The sequence below is a fragment of the Monodelphis domestica genome, chromosome 6 (assembly GCF_027887165.1).
Source record: "Monodelphis domestica isolate mMonDom1 chromosome 6, mMonDom1.pri, whole genome shotgun sequence".
Lineage (NCBI taxonomy): Eukaryota > Metazoa > Chordata > Mammalia > Didelphimorphia > Didelphidae > Monodelphis > Monodelphis domestica.
The window spans coordinates 173,685,255-173,707,781 of NC_077232.1; the positions used below are offsets into that span (position 1 = coordinate 173,685,255).

The window sequence follows — 22,527 nt, forward strand, 5'->3', positions numbered from 1 at the left end:
ATCAAAAACTATATACAACTTTAATGAGCCAAGAATTTAATTGTAATTTTAAGGGTTCTTTAGACATGATTTTTAGAACTTTTCTTAACAATCTCTGGTCATTTTTGCCTGCCCCTACCACGAGGTAAGGCCCATTTTAACAGCTGAATTGAAATACAATTTAACTCTCAACTCCCGCATTTCTAAAAATGTGAATGGAAGTTGGGCAGTTAATCTCAGGGCATTTGTTCCCCAAAAAAAGCCTCCAAAAAAGGAGCATCTCTCATTCATAACTCTTCAGCTCATTTTACTTCCACCAGAATGATCTCTAGATTTTTTGATGATGGTAAAAACCCAAAATGAGTTTTACTTTGTTAAAAAATATGTTTACCAAGGTTGAAAGATTTGCTACATTTATAAAAATTGTGACAAATATCGATCAGTTCATAGGTTTTTAAAAATGTCATACTTATGTGAAATATGATAGTGTGTTTGTTTGCTATTGTAATTAATTGGGCTATTGAGAATTTTGGGGATACTGATTCCTACATATTTGTACTACTATTCTTTAAAAATGAAAAATATTACCTTGTTCAATTCATTTGTTTGCACTCACAATGGATCATGGCCAGATGTGAAGAGGAAATGGATCTCATTTTTGGTGAGAAAGCCTTTATTCTATATTTTCTTAGCTGACACAGAGTGTCAATGATTATAAGCTATATTTTTGAATTTTAAAACTCTTTTATTATTATATTTTTCTTGCATGTGCAATATTCTATTTCAGTTTTTTCTCTCCTTTTTATATTTGAAGCACATGTCACCAGTATTGAGATTTTCTTTAGCTTTTTTGATTTTGCAGTACTATAAGTTTAAATACATTTGCTAATGCATGCCCCAAAAGGTTGAGACTACAAAAATGATGCCACTAATTATTTTTAAAAAAATATGGGACTTTGCTTAATGATTCTGTCTAATTCCAGAACAAGATATATGTATACAAAAGAGCCATTTCACAGGGCCAATGAAGCACAAAGCTAAACCTGATTAGTGCCACAAAGAGCACGCAGGATATATTAGTGTGAAGACTGGAGGTTGCTATGTTTAACATTTGTTAAGACTTAGGCCTTCCTTGTGTCCACACTCACTCTGAAAATACAGACGAGTATCCCCAAACTTGGCTCCTACTTGGCTCCTATAATCTGGTCCCTTTTTCTGTCTTTCATAGTGTGGTAACTTTCTGTAGTCCTGGCTACTGACTGGGTAAATGCATCATTACTTAGATCATTTTAATTGGGCCCTGATTCAAGGACCTGTTATGGATTTATTTTTCCTTTACTTAGAATTTTTACACATAAGACTTTGATAGTCTATATTTTCCTCCAGTAATTTTTTTATTTGGATTTTTCTGATACCTTTTTAATTTCTCTTGCCAATTGATTCATATACCTCATAACTCAGCCATGCATCCCTAAGTGATCCTGTATTTTTCAATCACCCTTTTAAATGGGAAATGTAAAAATATTATTTTAAATTGCAAAGTTTAAATTCCTCTTAAGAAGAATTTTAGGTAAAGAAAGATGCTACCTCTCTGAATCCAGAAACTGAACTGTTGGAGAAGACACCATGAAGAACCTCCAGACCACAAGCTGCACAAGAAGATCAAAAATGAACTTTGGGTGTGGTTGATTGAACATTTATTTGTATCTATACTTTCATGCCAAAGGGGGGACTTCCCCCTAACTGGCTTTTTGTCAATGCATCTAGCAGTTATTGGTTTTGTTCTTTTTTTCCCCTGTTATCCTCAAATTGTTGTAATGTTTAAGTTGATTATGTTTTCATGATCCTTTTTGGGGAAACTTCTTTCCCTAATAATGATCAAATGGGGGGATGTAAAAATGGAGACTTGAACCCTGGACTTGAATCCCCAGAAGTCCTTGCTCTAGTTCCCAGGATGCCCTCTAGTCTCACCTGAGTTCCCACCTGCGCAGGATCAAAATTTGTATTTAAACTGGCTGTAAAGCCTACTGGCTCTCTACCCACTATTTCCGCTTGGGCACACACACAGCTCTCTACCTAGCAGGCAAGATGTGAGTGGTTGTGAATGGGCTCTCTGGACCTAGACACGTGCTTTCATATTTTGTATTTTCTTTATTTCTTAATCTTAAATAAACCTCTAAAAATATAATACTTTCAGCAGAGAACTAATTTTAACTGCTACAGTCCCCTCCTCTAAATTTTCCACATCTACTAATCATATCAGAGGCTTTTCTCTAGGATTGCCCATTCTTTAGTTCTCATCTTCTTTGATTAGATTATATCTTTTGAATTACTTAACACTTCTTTGTTAAGTTCACCTTTTGTTAGTTACTTAACCTTTTTATGATTAATTTAACCTTTATAGTTACTTAACACCTTTTTGTATTAAGATCTTAAAATAGACTTATCTCAAAGTTCTAGCTTCACTATAAAGTAAGAACTAAGTACCTTCATTGTTCAATCAGAAGATTACAATTTCATCTTTTCCATAAAGTAAAATCTCAGTAGGGTGGAGTAATCTAAATTTCACAGGATCAAAGGAGAAAGTAAATGGCAACTGCCATGATTAATGACGCCATCAAAGATAAACTAGAAAGTTTGTTAGAGAACTCTCTGTGAAAGAAACTTCTCTGAAAAACTTAACAGAAGACTTGAAAATGGGAAAACATAAGTACTAGAAAAATTCTAGCTTTTTAATGAGGAAAACAGGCCCAAAATAACTGTACTGCTGAGTCCCAAAGACCTTTAGTATTGAAAAATGTACTATTGGCTAAGTGAACTGTCTCCCTGGGCTTAGATGAATTACTATTTCAAGCCAGAACAGCACTGGAATGTTGCTAGTATTGTCTCCTTCTTGACAGATTAAGAAAGGCATTGCACAACACCGATGGCTTCAGTTTGACAGATGAGATTAATAAATTAAGAAAATGGACAATTGCCAGATATTTTTATTTATATCTTTTGCTCTTAAATACAGACTGTATTAGTGATTTTTACATAACAAACTTAAAACAACCTACCCACTTCACTGGGCCTACATAACAAAGGCATACCCCAATTAATCATTTTATGCAAGTCATAAAATGTCCTAAGATGCAGACATACTAGATACTCCACAGCACAATAAACAGAATTATAAAATGAAAGGTAAAGTTAAAGAAAAATATGCCCTGTACGGTGTGGTAATTTGACACAGGGAGACCACACATCACCCCTTCCCTACCCACCGCACCTAACCTTTAGCACTGCTCTTGTTGCATTGTGTTGCTGTTGTCTTGGCTGCACAACCTCCTTCTGAAGCTACAGAGAGATATTTGGAAGATGGCTTTCTTGCCCTCCCTCCCCCCCAGTATATCTGATGATAGTAAGCAATATTATCATCAACTCATCTTTTCTTTGGGATGTGGATTTCTTTCAGAATTCTTCATCTAAAGTCAAAGTTACATAATGTGAATTTATGTAAAGCAAAACCTATTAACAATGAGTATTTTTCTTGGTTTATATTTTTCTCAGTTTACATTGTTAATCAAAATTGACCTTGAGTGCTTATTAAGACAAAATTCCACAAGAATGCTGCCAAGTTGATATACAATAGGGTCCCCCCTTCTTTAAATGTATTTTCAATGTTCTTTACCAATTACATATAATAACACATTTTCATGCAAGTTTTCCCAAGTTATAAGATTGAAGTTATCTCCCTCCCTCCCTTCCCTTCACCCTCCTGGCGGTGCTAGCAGGTGATTCAGTCTGGGTTATACATGTATTATGTAAAACATATTTCCATACGGGTCATTTTTGTGAATAATTTTATAAAACCAAAACCCCAAAATATAAATCCAAATAAGTGAAAAATGGTCTCCTTTCTTCTACATTCATACAGTAAGACTGTTAAAATTTTTTTTTTATCTGAGCAGTTATGTTTATCAGGGGAATTGTGGTCCTTGCTTTCTTCATTCTAAGGTTAAAATGTAAAGGCCATGCTAGTGAAAGCTTTAAAAAATATATGGCTCATAAATATATAGTCAAATGCTGTTCTTTTTCTTTGTTTAATGTAGGAGAGTAGGCAACCTGAAATGAGAAATAGCCTGAATCTTTGACTCTGCCCCTAACTAGTTGAGTTGAATTGTCATTGAATCCTCTGGGCTTCAGCTTCCTCATCTTTTGGGAGCAAAGGCACTATGCTATAGTGTAGAATCCTGGATTTCCAGTCAGCAGACTTGGGTATAAATTCTGCCTTGGCCATCTGTGTAACCTAGAGAAGTCACTTGGCTTCTCTGTCTCAGCTTCCTCATCTTTAAAATGAAGATGTTGGAATAGATAATCACCGAAGTCCTTCCTAGCTCTTGATCTCTGATCTCTTCTCCAGGATGAGATGGGATTTTGCTGTGGGGTCATTTTCCCAGTTGTGTCTAACTCTTTGTGACCTTCTTTGGGGTTTTCCTGGCAAAGTTACTAGAGTGGTTTGTCATTTCCTTCTTTAGCTGTTTTTCAGATGAGGAAACTGAGGCAAACAGGATAAAGTGACTTGCCTAGGGCCACACATCTAGGCAGGATCTAAGGCCACATTTGAATCAGAAAGATGAGGCTTCCTGACTCCAGTTCTGGTCCTCTCTCCACCGAGCCACGTAGCTGTTCCTATTCCTTGAGACAGGGCTACCTCCTGCATGAGTTGTGAAGGACACTTCTCATTCTGCATTGTATTTGAGTGACCAAAGCCCACTAAGTTACCAAATGAATATTGTTATTGTTGTTCATTCATTTAGTTGCATCTGACTCTGAACCTGTGGACCATGTTTCCTACAGGGCTTATCATTTTCTTCTCCAGTAGATTAAGACAAACAGATTAAGTGACTTGCCCAGGTCACTTAGCTAATAAGTGTCTGAGGTGGGATTTAAACTCAGCTTTCTAACTCCAAGCCCGGCACTCTATCCATTGAGCTATGTAGCTGCCTTTCTAATTAATGTGCTTTTGTAAATGTTCATGCAGTCGTTAAATAACCCTAGCAGTATCCTCCTGCAGTATCTTTTATAAAGATGATTCTGTGGTACAGTCAATGGTAGGTTTAGACTTCATCAGCGCCCTCTTGAGCTGTTCATAGGACACAAACATGATGACGTTCCAAGATCCCAGCCTTAAGAAGGAAGGCACAAACCTATAAGAATGTAAATCACCACATGTCATTTCATTTCCAAATTCGCAAGTTAAGATAATACAGTCAACCCTCAGTGGTCACTGCTTTGCATTTCATCAACTGGTTTATGGTGATCTCCCGGATTGAGATGTTCCTTTCAACTGGACAGATCCCAAATCATCCCTGCCTGACCATTGTGTAGGGCTTCTTCCTAGCTCCCTCATATTCTCTTGGTTGCTAATGGAACTCCAGCTCTTCAGCCCATCTTCTTTTTCCTATCATTCAGTCATTTGATAATAGCTCTTCTATTATATTTTTTTAATTTTTATTTAGTCAATTTAGTACATTATTCCTTGGTTACAAGAATCATATTCTATCCCTCCCTTCCCTACCCCTACTCTTCCGGTAGCCCATGCACAATTCCATTGGGTAGCTCTTCTTTGAAGCTCCTCATGGATTCCATCTTTTAGTTTACTCCTCCATACCATGTGCCCACCCCTTTGCCTTCTGAATGACACTCATGTATTCCTTGGGAGAATGGTATTCCAGTGATTCATTGTGTATAGCAATGGCTGTATATTGGCTCATTCTTCATTTGAATGGACAAGCAGCAAATATGTAGAATGTATATATGGTGGGTGGAACACTAGACTCTGAGCTTGAGCTCTGTAACCCTGGGTGAGGTATTTAACCTCCAAATACTTAACGACAACTCTAGGACTTAGCTAGTAAGTCTAGGAGTATCAGAGGCTTACACTGATGGAGGAAAACACCAGCAGTTAGTTCCCCTCCACACAGTTAATAAATGTTTCTTAAGCACCTTCCACATACCAAGTGCTGTATTAGATGTTGAGGAAATAAAGACAGGAACACAGAGTCCTTGCCCTCAAGGACCTCATATTTTCTTGGGCAACATATACCTAAGTATATTGAAAATATATGCAGGGGCAACTAGGACACTCAGTGGATTGGAAACCAAGCCTAGATATGGGAGGTCCTGGATGCAAATCAGACAATTCCTTCCCAGCTTTGTGACCCTGGGTAAGTCACTTAACCCCTATTCCCTGGCCCTTACCATTCTTCTATCTTGGAACCAATACAGTATTGATGCTAAGATGTAAAGTAAGGGTTTAAATATATATATACATATACACATGAAATAAATCCAGAGTCATTTAGGATATTTACTAACAAGTAGGGATCTAGAAGAATGAGAATGGTCTAATTAACTGAGTTTTGAAAATAACTAGAAATTCTAAAGAGGTAGAGATGAAGAGGGAGTGAATTCCATGTCTGAGGGACAGCTTGACAAAGGTATGAAGATGGAGCAGAGTATCATATTCTTTGTATGTGAATAATAGCAAGAAGACTAGTTTAATTAGAGTAAATTGTGCATGCATGCATGCATGTGTGTATGTATCGAGAGAGGAATGAATAAGGCGAGAAAGGTAGTGTGGAGCCGGTTGTTAAAGGTTTTAAATAGATTTTGTACTTGACCCTAAAGAAAAGAGGGAGCTAGTGACGTTTATTGGACAGGGTAGTGACCTGGTCCAACTTGTCCTTTATGTATATCAATCTACCTACAGGGTAGAAGATGGACTAGAGAGGAGAGAGAAAAGGCAAGGAGAACAATGAGACTCAAGAAGTACAAGGAGTAATAAAGAAATGAGTGGCTGTGGAATTTATCAATGAACCTTTGATGTTTGGTCATTTTTCAGCCCTGTCCCCATTTGTAGTTTTCTTGTCAAAGACACTAGAGTGGGTCGCCATTTTTTGTCCAGCTTATTTTTCAGATGAGGAAATTGAGGCAAACAAGATTAAATTTGCCAGGGGTCACACATCTGGCTTGCTATTACATTCTCCAGCTCATTTAGAAGATGAGGAAACTGAGGCAAACATGATTAAGTGACTTGCCCAGGGTCCTGTGGCTAGGACATGTCTGAGATGAGATTTGAACTCCAGAAAGTGACTTGACTCCATGTCTGGAACTCTATCTGCTGCAATAAGCCTTTATGAAGTGCTTGTTAGGTGCCAGGCACTATGCCAAGTTTGAGGTAACAAAGGAAGGTAAAAACTAGGTCTCTGCCTTCAAGGACTTCCCACTTTAATGGGAAAGAAAACATGGCAACAACCACATACATATGAGATATACACATAAAGAGAAGGAGATGGAAGAGAGAAATGTGGAAGTAGAATTGACAGTACTTGTAACTGATTGGGTAAATGGGATGAAGGATCTGGAGGAGTCAAGGATGACTCCTTGGGAAAATGAGGTCAAGGGAAAATGATGGTGTCTGAGAGAAGTTGGGAAGAAGAATTGCAACTAACATGAGGACCCCTTTGGGAGTCTATGTATTTGTTTCTGCCACCTCAGAAACTGCTGATACTGAAGATTACAGAACGTGGTTAGGAACAAAAGAGGTGGCTTTTCTAGATTCTGCTAAAAAGAAAAAAGGAACTGAAGTCTGTAAAGAGCCCTCCAATTCCTCACCAAGGCAGAGAATGATGGCCTTTCCCCCTTTCTCTACATATTAAGGCAATATTTTTGTGTACCAAAACACAAATCTTTATTATTAACTCTCTTAATAAAAACCCTGGCCTTCTGTTTTACAATCAGTACTAAGTATTAGTTCCAAGGCAGTTGAGCAGTAAGGGCGAGGCAATTGGGGTAAGGATCCTCCTGACTCCAGGTCTGGTTCTCTATCCACTGAGCCACCCTCAAAGTACATATTATAGACATCTCTCAATACCCTAACTCCACATCCTCAATTATTCATTCTCATGGCCTTAGTTCCTTTATCTTTATCTCATCATCATTTAAAATAATTCTATCTCTCCTTCTTACTTATGACTCTGAAACCTGTTCTTTGTCCTCACAATGACCTCATCTCTCCATTCCTCAGTTTTTTCCCCCAACCATCATTCCCTTCCTTACCTTAACCCCTTGGTGAACCAATTGAACTACACTATCCACTACCCACATTTATCCTATCTCCCATCCTGTGAAGCGGCTCTAGCTCTTACTGAAGGACCATAGCTTCATCCAAGTCAAGTCCACTTAGTATGGGTGACCCCTAAAGTTCTGGCCTGGACCCTCTTCCCTTCTTCCTCTATACTGTTTGTCTTGGTGATCTCAGAAACACCCGTGGATGATCTCCATGTAAATGATCCTCAAATCTGTTTGTCCAGCTCTCCTGACCTCCTAATTGAGCATCTGAAACAAGATGCCCTGTCGATATCTCTGTCAGCATGTCTGAAAAATTCCTCATTATCATTTCCCTTTTCTCTCCTCTCCCTAACTTTCTCATTGCCAAAAGCACCATCATTCTCTCAGGTACCAGGTTTGTAATCTCAGCGTCATCCTGGACTCCTCATTCTCAATCCCTTGGAGACAATTAGGTAGTAAAGTAGATGGAATGTTGGACCTGGAGACAGGAAGACCTGAATTCAAATATGACCTTGTACACTTAACAGCTTTGTGATACTGGGCATGTCACTCAACTCTGCTTTGCCTCAGTTTCCTCATTAGTAAAAATGTGGCTAACTAGGGCTAGTTCAGTGGATAGAGAGACAGGAGGGCCTGGGTTCAAATCTGGATTCAGATACTTCCTAGCTGTGTGACCCTGGGCAAGTCACATAACCCCCATTGCCTAGCCCTTACCACTCTTCTGCCTTGGAGCCAATACACAGTGTTGACTCCAGGATGGAAGGTGAGGGTTAAAAAAAAAAAAGAATATATTTCACCCTGCTTATGTTTTTTAAAAAAAATGGCTTGTTGGTAACTTCTGGGCCAAAGCAAAGAACAAAAATTATCAAGGACCAGAGGATAAATTCAATACTTTCCAATCCAAAGTGAGGCCTTTAGTTGTTAAAGTGACTGTTTTTGAGAAGAATAAGCCTCACTTTGGATATTAAATAAATCGAATGGTGATGTGAATTTTGGACAGACATGCCGGGGGAGAGAGCAGCTCTACACAGAGAAAGTCTGGGGACTTGGGCTGCAGAGTCACAGCCTTTGTATCCACACAGAGCCCTTCCTTGGAGCCCCTGGCTCCCAGACATAGCAGCCATGATAACGAGAGACAGTAACAGGCTGGTGGCGGGCCAGTGACTGGAGAGGTGGCAGCAGCCAGAGGAGGGGGTGGAATGCTGACAGATTCTGTAAGGAGAGATGAAGGGAAGCTCTTAGGTAGCACAAAGTTATGGAAGCAAAACCGGGGTTTTTGGACTGAGAACCAGAGCAAAGCACTAGCAAGGGAGAGAGTCAGACTGTGGAAGAACACATGTGTCCCTGGTCCTTTATTTGTTCAGTGAGTGAGAAATGGGTTGACTTTCTAGCAACCTCATCCTCCTGCCCTTTCTCAGAGAGTGGTGCAAATCTAGGAGACAGCACAGATCTCTGGGAAGAGGTAGGAAGAAGGTATTAATTTTTTATGTTTTTTATTTTCCACAGGTGAAACAATGACTGTCATGTGTTTAATATAGGCAACTAGAGGGTACAGTGGGTAGAGTGCCAAGCCTAGATTCTAGAAGATTCATCTTCCTGAGTTCAAATCTGATCCTGGGCAAGTCACTTAACCCCCACTGTCTACTTCTTACCCCTCTTATATCTTAGAATTCATACTAAGAAGGTAAAGGTTATATTTTTTAAAAAGGAATGGATTGAATCCTTTCTTTAAAACTTCTATATAACCCTTTCTCCACTAGGAGATGCGTTATTGGGTAACAGTAAAAGGAAATGCTGGCTGAACTTTGGTAAATGCCTGTAGACTGAATTAATCAGTGAAACTCATGAATCAAGGCAGAAAATAGAAGATGCTCTTAAATATTATCCAATAGAAAGATTGATATTGGAAGCAGAGAAAATGGGTATCACAGTCGAATGTAGCTGGTTGCTTACGGGGCAGTCTGACTCACTGACAGATGCCTGGAATGAAAGAGAGTTTTAGATGAAGAAGGTCATACCCTTTGTAAAAAGCAGTCAATCCTTCCCGCCAGAGCATGGTCCACGCACATTTGGGGGCACTGGTGTATTGTCCTGGTGGTGAGTTCATGTATCTGGTCTTTACCACATCCACTGGAGATGCAACCACCGTTGTGCAGAATCCAGCCCCAAAGGCTGACACAAAGTGGCAAGGTAAATTGTCTACAGTTTGGTCAAGGGAAGAGGGGGAAATTACTCAGCAAGCACATTTGTAGCATGTGATATTTTAGTTACCATGTTGAAGATTGGCATACTTAGTATCAATTCTCTCTCTCTCTCTCTCTCTCTCTCTCTCTCTCTCTCTCTCTCTCTCTCTCTCTCTGTGTGTGTGTGTGTGTCTCTCTCTCTCTGTCTGTCTCTCTGTCTCTGTCTCTGTCTCTCTCTCTGTCTCTCTGTCTCTCTCTCTGTCTCTGTCTCTCTGTCTCTCTGTCTCTCTCTCTCTGTCTCTCTGTCTCTGTCTCTGTCTCTGTCTCTGTCTCTGTCTCTCTCTCTCTCTCTCTGTGTGCATATATGTCCTCTCCTGAAGTCCTTCTATAGTATTTGTCATTCATGTTTTAGAAATGAACCAGATTCTCAGAGGTTGTCCCAATGGAGCTTAAACTCTGGCCTGTGCTACCTACCAAGGTGGAAAGGCTTTAACTATCTGCCCAGTAATATCTATAACTTGGACACCAGCCTGCTGAAGTTTAGAAAGGATTATCATGAAGAGATAGCCACCAAGTGATTTGAATTTATTTCATTCAGTCAGTAATTCATTTATTTGTTTTTGGCCACAACTGACAGTTTCTACTAAGATCTAGAAGAATTGTGATCTGTGTCACTGGGAGAGATACCCTCCCCTTCCCTTATCCCCAATCCCAACGATGATATCTTTTAAAATGACTGTAAGAGGGCAGCTGGATGCCTCAGTGGGTTGAGAGTCAGTTCTAGAGATGGGAGATCCTGGGTTTAAATCTGACCTCAGACACTTCCTAGCTGTGTGACCCTGGGCAAGTAACTTAACCCTCATTGCCTAGTCCTTTATACTCTTCTGCCTTAGAACCAACATAGAGTATTGATTCTAAGATGGATGGTAAGAGTTTTACCACACACATAGAAAATGTCAGAGTCAGATTTCTTTTTTGACTCCAATTCCAGCTTTCCAGAGAAAAAGAGAAAATTTCCCACCAGGTTAAGAGTTTAAAAATAAAGTTACTAGAAGAGTGTAAACACCTTGAGATGACCGTGAGAATAACTGATTCAATTAAATAACGATTTATTAAATGCTCACCTACAAAGATAATGAATGAAGCTCCTGCCTTTATGGAGCTTCCTCTGAGAATTCAGAATTTATACTAATAGGGAGAAGTTCCAAGAAAAGAGAAAATATATAGGATTGTCTTCATCATTTCGAATAAGTTACCTGTTAGTAGGTTGTATTTCAAAAGGTTCTCCTTTATTAGATCATAGGTTACTAGCTCTGCAGAATTGACAATAGCATTTCTTGCCACGTTGGGCATCGTCCCTGGAAAGAGGAAATATCAAATGACTGATACAGGACAGAGTATTTGCTGGACTCATTTGATGTTTAAATTATACCATGGTGTTTACTATTCAGCATAAGCCTATCCACTGAATTTAATTACCTTTCCAAAGCCCTCTTGTTCCTTCTTCGGATGCTATTTTTTTGTAGGCATGGAAAGTCCCAGTGTAGCGGGGTTTGGCACCAGACAGGCTGCTCTGTGCTTGGAGTCTGACTTTCACCACATCTGTAGGCTGTGCCACTATTACTGCCAACCCTCCAGTTGTGCACCCTGCCAGGATCCTGCTTCCTATTCCAGCTGCTGCCACCCAGAAAGAAAAAAAAAACCACGTCTTTTAGAGAACGGTTCAGGAAGTGCAATGCTCTTCTAGGATGAATCTGCAATGATCAGCATTTAAAATCTGATGTCTATTTTATTTAGAAAGTTTAAGCACCTTGTACACCTTCACAGATAGTAAATGTCAGAGTCTGATTTCAAACATGGGTCTTTTTTGACTCCAATTCCAGCTTTCCAGAGAAAAATAGCAATTTCCCCACCAGGTTAAGCAGAGTCACATAAAAAGGGAGAATATTGCCCCAAAGCAGAGTCTCCAGGACATCCTGCTCCTGGAAAGAGGCAGAAGGGGGTGGAATGAAGGGGCAAAAGAGTAATTTTGTGAGGGTATTTGACCCTCAGCCTTTCCTAGGATAGCTTCCTATTTAAAAGGATTTCTCTTGTTAGGTGGGTGCCAAAATCTGTTGTTTCTGTGTAACAGAAAAGCAAGCAGTTGTTGGCTTCTTTTAAATTTAGTATCCTGAGGCAAAGTCCAGTCATCCTGCTCCAGTTATACTTCTGTCAAAAAGTATACTTGCCTGTCAAAAAGGCAAGTGGTCAACCTCTGGAAGGAAGATCATGGTTCGAGTCTTGCCTGTGACACAGACTTTCTGTGTAGCCATGAGCAGGTGACAACTTTTTGGTGCCACCAGGAAGCCCTTTTAGAGTATGTTATGGGAAAAAATGTTTTTCATTAAAAAAAAAAAAGAGAGAGAGAGCTAGATAGCACAGTGGATAGAGTGCCAGGCCTAGAGATGGGAGGTCTTGGGTTCATATGTGATCTTAGACACTTCCTAGCTTATGACATTGGGCAAGCCACTTAACCCCAATTGCCTAGTGTAAAAGAGGAGGTAAATGGAGAAAGTGGAGGAGGATTTCTCTCCTTTCTTACTGATGGAGAGGGGTAAACAGGGTTTATCTCACTGGATGGAAGTATGTCTGCAGTGAGGGTGGAAGGGAAATATGGAGGTAGGAGGATGTGAGGAAAGCCAAAGTCTGTGGAGAGCTGGCTGTTTACTTCTCTTCCTTTGATTGTGGGCTCAAACTGTTGGGAGGAGGTGACATCCCAGCCAGCCCCTGCCAGGGGTAAGGGTCTTTGTGGTGAGACCCTTCCCTAATATCCCAGTGTCTTTGCTTGTCCCAGATGAAATGAAGGTTTCCCCTTTTGATCTTGTGCCCACACACCCAACCTCTAACTCTTAAGAAAACTCTAAGCAATCTCTAACTGAAAGTAACGGACATTTATTTGAAAGGGTTGGGAAATGAAGGTGGGGGATAGCCCTAACAATTAAGTTCAACAGATGTTTGAAATCCATGGTCCTTTGCTGTAGGCTTGATGCCCCTCAGCCCTTAACACCCTGTTCCTTATCCCCTAACTACATACGAACTTAAGCTAATATCTTATTGTATAACCAGGGAATGGTGAAAAGGGGAGAGACCCAAATGAGAGGGCAGATTGGCCCCTGCCTCAGAGTCCAACTGACTCTTGGTCAGTCTTGAGTAGCAGGAATCTAATGGTGAGGGGAATTGGGGAGGATTTTCTTGCTGGAGACAGGTCCAGAACCGGAAAGGAAATCTGGTTCAGATCTTCCCTAAACCTCAGGAAACACTCCTTCTCCTCTCCTTCCCAGGATGGAAGTGCCAGTCAGTCGCTTCAGAGTTCTGCCAGTTCTTCCAGAACTGCCAGGCTTCTCTTGCCCCTCCTCTCTTGCCCCTCCTCAGGCTGATCTCCCCTCAGTCTGACTTCTCATTCCAACAGTGGGGTCTCTCTTCCTTACATTACATAGCCCTTACCATTCTTCTGCTTTGGAACCAACACTTAGTCTTAATTCTAAGACAAAAGGTAAATATTTTTTAAAAATTTAAAAAGAATATGTTACAGAAAATTTGCTGATTTGTATGAAATGGAAGGAAGTTGCCCATACTAAAGAAATCATGGGTCCATACCAAGTATATGTAGTTTTGTATTTCTGTATGGATGCCATAGAGGTTGGCTATAGAGATGGCTCAGTGGATAGAGTCAAGAAGACTCAAGTTCAAATCCAGCCACCGGTACTAGTTCTATGTCCCTGGGCTAGTCACTTAAACCTGTTTGTTTCAGTTTCCTCTTCTTTAAAATGAGCTAGAGAAATAAATGGCAAACCATTCCAGTACTTTTGCCAGGAAAACCCTAAATGGGTCTCAAAGAGTCAGGCATGACTGAACGTCAACCTTAAATATTTTTTCCTGCCTGGCCATGGTGATCATTTACTGTGTTTATATCATCTATTAAATCACAGTAGGACTCTTCTAAGGTACCATTGTGGCATGAACTTGGCTCTGGGTTCACAAAAGCTCACCCCATGGCATACCAGCTTGGTGGGTCCCAGCACAGCTCAACCAGCCAAAGGGTGATGGACTCGCACCAGGAATCACCTTCTAAGTTATAGAGATGCCAAACAGCCAAACGGGGAGGAAACCACATGGTAACTGCTCTGGCCATAGCTAAGCACACAGCCTCCTAGGGGACTCTCTATCCACCAGACTGGCATCCATTTATGATGAGCCCATTTATCTCTTGGGCAGAGAGGCAATAAAGCAGATGCTAGAGGCACAGTGTGCACTCAACAGGACAAACCATTTCCCTCTCAAATTTTCTATAGTTGGACATGTGCATCTAAAGGGGAAGAGCAAGCTGGAGAGAAGGGGAAGGGAATAAGCATTTGTCCAATGCTTGCTCTATGACAGGAACTGTCCTAAGCATTTGGGTTTTTTACAAATATTATCTTCTTTAAGCTTAACCTCTCAACAACCCTAGGAAGTAGGTGCTATTATTACCCCCCCATTTTACAGCTAAGGAAACTGAGGTTAAATCATTTGCTAGTAAGCTAGTAAGTGTCTGATGTTGGATTTGAACTTACTGACTCCAGACCCAGTGCTCGATCTAGTGTGCCATCTAGTGCCCTATCAGAAAAGTATCATTTAAAAAATCCATCCACTTGAAAAAACCAAAATCTCAAATCTAAACACCATGTAACTCTGACAACTGAGCTTGTCCCTGAACAAAATGAGAAAACGATCCTCTCCCTCTTCTTTGCTGAGGTAAGGATATTATTACACTTAGTCAATTTTATAAACTGTTTTTTATTTCTATTTTTATTCTTTGTTAGAAGGTATAGCTACCCAGGAAGTAGAGGAGGAAGGGAGGATGGGAGGGAGGGAGGGAGGGAGGAAGGGAGAAAGACAGAGACAGAGAGAGACAGAGAGACAGAGAGACAGAGACAGAGCAGAGACAGTGAGAGACAGAGAGAGCACAGAGACAGAGTGCAGAGATGGAGAGATGAAGAGAGAGGGAGAGACAGAGACAGAAAGACAGACAGATATAGATAGATGGTCAAACAAATAGAGATGATACATAGATAGATGATGGATGGTTACAGACAGACAGATGATGCATAGATAGATACAGACAGATGGATAGACAGACATAGATATAGACATAAACATATAGAAAGATATATAGATGTTTAGATAGACAGATAGATAAATAGAAAGAAACAGACAGGTAGGTAGATGGAAAGAGAAAGATAAGGATGGATGGATAGATAAATAAATAGACAGACAGACAGATTGATTGATTGATAGACTGATAGATGGATGAAAAATAAAGATAATATAAAAGCAAAATATTAAATAAAAAATGACTCCCTTGGCCAGAAATCTTACTTTCTACTCCTTTACCTCTTTTAATACAGGTATAATTTCATAAAATTCCAAATAAGCCCTAGAGAACAAAAAAAGAAAACAATCAGCCAGGGACCATGTATACTCATTACAGAATATAAAATGATGGCCTTTGTCCTTCTAGCACTAGTGTAGAGCCTGGCATAGAGGAGGCATTTTAACAAATCTTTACTGCTCGGCTGCTGGATTTTTATCACCACCATTAAACCCCAGTTGAAATAAGATACAGGGAATTCTGGGATGAAACCAAAGCCTGAAATTTAGGTGTCATTCTTGACTCATTATCTCATTATTTTTTACTGACTTGTATAAAGTGGAAGGAAGTTGCCCATACTGAAGAAATCACGGGTCCAATCCAAGTGACATGTATTTCTGTATGAGTATTATAGAGGCAATTAGATGGCTCAGTGGATTCAGTCTGCTGCTGAGTTTTGTCATTCCCACCTTTTCTCCCATGCATCCCTTCTCTCCTCTGACATTGCTACCACGCTGCCCATCATCATCCACTGCAATAGCCTCATATACTTGGTCTCCCTGCTTCTAGCCTCTCCCCATTCTTGTCCATCTTCCACTTTGCCACGTTAGCAATCCAAGTAATCTTTCTAAACTGAAGATCTAAGTCACCCCACCCTTCTCCTCCTCAGTAAACTCCAGTAGCTCCCTCTCACTTCCAGAATCAGGCTAAGAATCATAGGCACTTCCACATGGGAAGGTTAAGGATACTTAAGATGGAAACAAATAGAAAATACTGGAACTGGAGTCGTCAGGACAGGAGGGCTCCAGGTCTACCTCTGAGAGCTGCTCACACATGTGCTGGACCATGTGCAAGTCACATTCTTGGTTCTGAAGTCAGAGAATCTGCTTCAAATCTGATTCAGATAACTCTAAACCTAACCCTCACTACCCAGGTCACTTTGGGCAAATCTCTTCCCTTTCCCTGGGCTTATTCCCCCCGGGGAAAATTTGGGGATTGGGCTAGATAAGCTCTAAGGTCCCTTCCTTAGGGGTACCAAATGTAACAGTGTTGGAACCTTAAGTGCTCCCACCTATCCTCACTCCATTCTGGTTCATTTTAATTGATACCCATACACACATACAAGTACCCTCCCTGTATCCAATTACTTTCTCTTCCATTGTTGTAGAGCTGTTTGGCAGTGTCATAGAGGCCAATTCTAATGGAGGCAAAGCTTATCTGCCTCTGCAGCCCAGCATGCAGCCCATTGTACAGACTTCTTGGTCCTTCTGTTTTCACCAGTGTGATGATGGTCCCCAGAATGCCTTTATATCTGACAGCATCCATGGTCTGGGCTTCACCTTGGATCTATAAAGGCAGATATATATATGATTTAAATTCAGTTGGAATTTTGGCCCTGAAGAGATACAGAGATACCTCTTCCTCTTGTCTTTAGAGGGGGAGGTGGGTGCTGCAGTGGACAGAGAGCCAGAGCCAGGAGTCAAGAAGACCTCAGTTCAAATTCAGCTTCAGATAGTTACTGGCTATATGACCCTGGGCAAGTCACCTAAACCTTTTTACCTCAGTTTCCTCATCTGTAAAATGAACTGGAGAAGGAAATGGCAAACCACTCCAGTATCTTTGCCAAATGGGGTCATGAAGAGTTGGATGCAACCAAAAGAACTGAATAACAACTTTTCCTTGGAGAGGTGATGCACTATGTGTGTGGAATGTAAGAGATATGAGATGTCAAACAGCTGCCCTCTCCACCCACACCCCAAAAAGCCCCTCCCACCCCTGAGTGGATCAAGAATCATATTAAGATATAATTGGAAAATATTTAACAAAATAAACAAAAATTAAGAGAACACGGATAATGTCAACATCTGGTTTTCTAAGTTAATTTGCAGCCCCCTCAAAGAGATCCTTCTACTGAGTTTGATACCACTGTTGCAGAAGCTATCAGATTCTATGGATGTATAAGGTTAATTTATATATTTTTTAGTTACAAAAGATGATTCCCTTTAAATGAGCATGGTAGGGAATAGGGGAGAGAAGGGAAGAGGAAGGCAGGTTTATGAAGCTATCCAGAAATGACTGTGAGCTATAAAAACAAAAGTTTTCACCTTCCTCCCTTCTTTGCTGAGATCAGTGATGAGAGGATGGGGCAGGAGGGGTAAAATACACATAGACTGTCAGACATGGCTTTACAGAACTGCTTTTCTTCTTTTTCTATTTGAGTCTTTGTTACAAGAGATGGCTAACTAGGTAGGGAGTGTAGAAAGATTATTTGGAATGAAGGTGCCATAAAAATACATTATATCCATGATTAGGGTTTTGATGTTAAAAGATCACTCTATTGCCAATTTGAACAGCATGGAAATTGGTTTTGAACAATGATACATGTATGACCCAGTAGAACTGCTTGTCAGCTCCGGGAGGGGGGAGGGAAGAGGGGAGAGAAAGAATGTGAATCATTTAACCATGGAAAAATATTATAAATAAACCTAAAAAAGAAAAAAATAAGTTATATCCATTAAATAAGAGTTGCCAAATCTTATTTATTCAGAATAAATTAATTAAATGAGATTTTTAAAAAAATAAAGGCTTCCATAAAACCTTTAGAAAATTTTGTGCAAGTTGGAGAGAATAGTGAAAGTGCAAACTTGGCAAAATCTTGTCTGTTCACTTTGGCTGTACTAGGCTCTCTCCCTTGCCAACATAGACTTCATTCATTTATTTATTTAATACATTTTAAAATTTAATTAATTAATTTAGAATATTTTCCATGGTTACAAGATTCCTGTTCTTTCCCTACCCTTCTGCCTCCTCCCTCCCTGAGCTGACAAGCAATTCCCCTGGGTTTTACATGTGTCATTGATCAAGACCCATTTCCATATTATTAATATTTGCAATAGAGTGATTGTTTAGAGTTTGCATTCCCAATCATATCCCCATCGAGCTAGCCAACATGGACTTTAAGCCAGTTTTTCATTTTATATTGTTCAGTCATTTTTTAGGCATGTCTGACTCTTTATGACCCCATTTGGGGTTTTCTTGGCAAAGTGCTTTGCCATTTCCTTTCCCAGTTCATTTATAGATGATGAGGAAATTGAGGCAAAGAAGGTTAAAGTACTTACCAAGGATCACACAGCTAGTATCTGAGGCTGGATTTGAACTCAGAAAGATGAGTCTTCCTGTCTCCAAGTCCAGCACACTATCCACTACATTACTTAGCTGCTTCCTTTAATATTTCTGTTTTCCATAATTTGTCTGCTTTCTCCCTTTGCCCCTATTTCTGGGATTGACCCTAAAACTATAGACATATTGGGATATTTGGGGCCAGCTGGAACTCCTGGCTTGGGGGGCATTGTTGAGGTTATATTACTGACTTAAAATAAAGCCCAGCCCCTCCCCAATCCCCCTTTCACCATTACTGTCCCCTAGGACAATTGGAATCTTTACTATTAACACTGTGACTTGGCTTATCACAAAGCAAATATCTCTGTACTATGGAGAGCAGAATTTTCCATCATTTAAAATATGTGCATTTTATAAAAAATAAACATTGAAAAGTTTCTCTTCTGTTTCCCAGTACTGTTTCCTTGACTACCCTTCATCCCATCTCTTCTTTGCCCCAAAGATACAAGTATTTAGGGTTAGAGATAAATCTGTTCATTGGAGATAATATCTAGATCTGGAAGGGATTCAGAGATCCAGTTCAACCTCTTTCATTTTACAGATGAGGAAACTGAGGCCCAGGAAAGGGAAATAATTTGTTCAAAGCCACACAGGATAGTAAATGCCAGACTAGGGATCCTCACATTTTGATGTTTTAGGATTAACAAAGAGCTTTTCTCATATCTCTGCGAAGTAAAATTTTCCTCATCTTAAAGTTGAGGTGACAGAAGCTGTAAGAGTTTAAATGTCTTAAGAGTTCCTGGTCACACAACCAGTAAGTGTCAGAACTAGCATTCTAACCCAGATCTAATATCCTCACTACTTTGCCCCACTGTCTTTTAAATCTGGGTACAAGATCCTAGTTCTCAAGTATTCATGGAAATCATAGAGGAAAAGGGAAGAGGAAACTCTGAGTTTCTCCCTGATGAAGGTCTGCTTCTGATGATCTGTGTGACCTGGACTAATGGTTCCCTGTTATGAGCCTCAGTTTTCTTATCTGTAAAATGTAGGGGTTAAACTAAACGACATCCAAGGTTCCTTCTAGCTCTATGACCATGAGCCTATCTATCTACATCTTCCTTCCTTCCCAAACCCCAATTCTCTTTGTTTAGCTCTATATTTCTTGGATCTCCTGTGTTTTGGAACTCCTGGGTGTGTAACTATAAGTGTTCTTTTAAACAATAAACATATAAATGTATACATTTATTAGAAATATATATTTGTTACCATATTGATTTATTATCATCTGTATGCATAACTTCTTAGCATGGCTTTTGATTCAAGGACTGCCAGGCTGATGGAGCTTTTATTTTTTTTTATTTGTTTTATTTTGTTTATAAAAAATCTTCTGTTAGTATTTATACTAAGTATCAGTTCCAAGATACAAGAAGGGTAAGGGATAGGTAATTGAGGTTAAGTGACTTCTTCAAAGTCACAGAGCTAGAAAGTATTTGAACTCAGAACCTCTTGTTTCCTGGCTTGGCTCTATTCACTAGCTACCTACCTGCCACAAGGTAGTCTTTATTCTTGAGAGATAAATTAACCAAGCCAATCACTGGTTGTCTCCCTCTAATTAATATGGGAATAGGTTTCAGTTTCATCTCATTCTTTCAAGGCTGGAAGAGATCTTAGAAGCTCTCTAATCACTTCATTCTGAAAATGGGGAAACAGGACCCTAGAGGTGAAGAGATCTTTTGTCTCTGTTCAGTTGTATCTAACTCTTCTTGACTCCATTTGGGGCTTTTTTGGCAAAGATACTGGAGTAGTTTGCCATTTCCTTCTCCAGCCCATTTTACAGATGAGGAAACCAAGGGAGATAGGGGTATGTGACTTGCTCAGGGTCATACAACTAGTAAATATTCAAGGCTGGATTCAAACTTGGATCTTCCTGATTCCAAGTCCACTGTTCTATCCTCTGTGCCATCTAGCTGCCAGAATTGATCTTATACCATTTAAAAAATATATATATATATACATATTTATATATATATATTTTAAAAATAGAACCTATTCTCAGATATCTCAGATATCTTTTCCTTCCTAAACCATAGAAGGCATCACCTGACAAAAAGGTATGTGTATATAAATTATGTCTTTAGGTTTCCTGTTTTCAGTTCTTTTTCTGGAGGTGGATATATTTTTCAGATAGTAATTCTTATTCTATTTCACTACATTTTATTCTTACCACACAGGTAGGAAGCATCAGAAGCAAGGTTTAAATCTCCGTCCTGACTGAAGAGCCAGTGCTAAGAAGTTGTACATCTATTTGATAATAAAGCAACATGGTAACACATATTTCTGGTAAATGTCTAAAATCATATATTTATAGGAAAAAATGTTGATAGTTACATACCCAAGTGCTCCAAGAAACTTAACACACATTTAAAACTTGTGCCTTAACCCAGGTTTAAAACTTGTTTTAAACTTGCTTTAAGACTTTTGAGATTGAAAGCTTAAACTTGAAAGTGTAAAACAAGCCTGCATTAAAACTTACAGGACACTGGGTGTACCACTATCGCGCGCGTGCGTGCGTGTGTGTGTGTGTGTGTGTGTGTGTGTGTGTGTGTGTGTGTGTGTGTGTGTAACTGTAGAGCTCCCTGAAAAATGCCCCAAAGTGCACAAAATAAAGCTGAATTCGGCAGTGATAGACAGCGTTTAAACAGACATCATCTTCTGGGATACAGAGGAGCCTCCCTCCCGTTTGGGGGAAGGTGGAAGGAGCGAGGCTGGACAGAGTCACGCGAGAGAACCAATATCTCTTATTCTTCCCCCAGCCACCGCTCATTTTCCTACCTGTAGCCGGACTTTGGCGGTGTCCAGCGGAAAGGTGACCAGATCAGCTATGCAGGCAGCGGCCCCGGCTCCCAAGAACTTGACGCCCGGGGTGGGTGGCACGTCAGAGGGTTTCAGCCCCACCATCACGGCTCAGCTACAGGGGGCTGGAGACGCAGGGGGCGGGGGGGGGGCAGATATTGAAAGGAGGGTGCTTTCCTCCCACGAGGACCCGGGGGCTGCTACACTTGTGGAGCCGAGGCAGAGGCGAATGCCCACTACCTGGGCATCTGCAGGGTCTCGGGGCACACGTACTCGTCTGTTGCCCTCGGGGAGCTTGGACTTGCTCAGACCTGAGGCTACAAACTCCACTCTGCGCCTCTGAGGCTCCACTGACTTGTTTTATAAAGCCTCAGACTGGGGGAGGGACCAGAGAGGTAGGACTGCCAGCCTACCTCTAGTTCCTGGCTTGATTGTAAGATTGCAAGATGGAAGGTAAGGGTTTTTTAAAAACATATATATGAAAATTTTTCTTAATTAATCAATAAAATTAAATTAAATTAAAAAAAAAGAAAGAAAGAGGAAGAAAAGAACAAAACTCCTTCTTGATTCTCTGAACCTTGCTAGTTATTATCCTATATCTTTCCTCTTTTTTATTAACTAACTTGAGAAAGCCATCTCCACTAGACACCTCCACTTCCTACCCTATTGCTTCTAAACCTTCTGAAATCTGGCTTCTAAACTCATCAGCTTAAACTCCTTCCTTCCAAAGTTGCATGTTTGACACTGGCAATACCTATCATCTTTTTTTTTTTTTTGCCATCACCACCCCCTTTTTAAAAAAATCTTTACCTTCCATCTTGGAATCAATATTATGTATTGGTTATACAGCAGAAGAGTGTCAAGGGCTAGGCAATAGGGGTTAAGTGA

General features: G+C 40.1%; 1 protein-coding gene across 3 annotated transcripts; it reads right to left on the minus strand.

Moving 5' to 3' along the window:
* Positions 1-2,948: 2,948 nt before the first annotated feature.
* On the minus strand, positions 2,949-22,086 carry UCP1 (uncoupling protein 1). Of its 3 annotated transcripts, XM_001377518.4 has the most exons (6): positions 21,619-22,086; positions 16,815-17,013; positions 11,760-11,957; positions 11,537-11,638; positions 10,116-10,296; positions 2,949-5,171 (listed from the first exon to the last, which is right to left on the minus strand). In XM_001377518.4, exons 1-6 carry the CDS (start codon positions 21,742-21,744, stop codon positions 5,045-5,047), a joined length of 933 nt encoding a protein of 310 aa, XP_001377555.1. In that variant the 5' UTR covers positions 21,745-22,086; the 3' UTR covers positions 2,949-5,044. The 3 variants fall into 3 exon arrangements, with proteins under 3 accessions (XP_001377555.1, XP_056658702.1, XP_056658701.1); XM_056802724.1 differs by lacking the exon at positions 11,760-11,957 and having other exon boundaries at positions 3,409-5,171; XM_056802723.1 differs by lacking the exon at positions 11,537-11,638 and having other exon boundaries at positions 3,409-5,171.
* Positions 22,087-22,527: the final 441 nt, after the last annotated feature.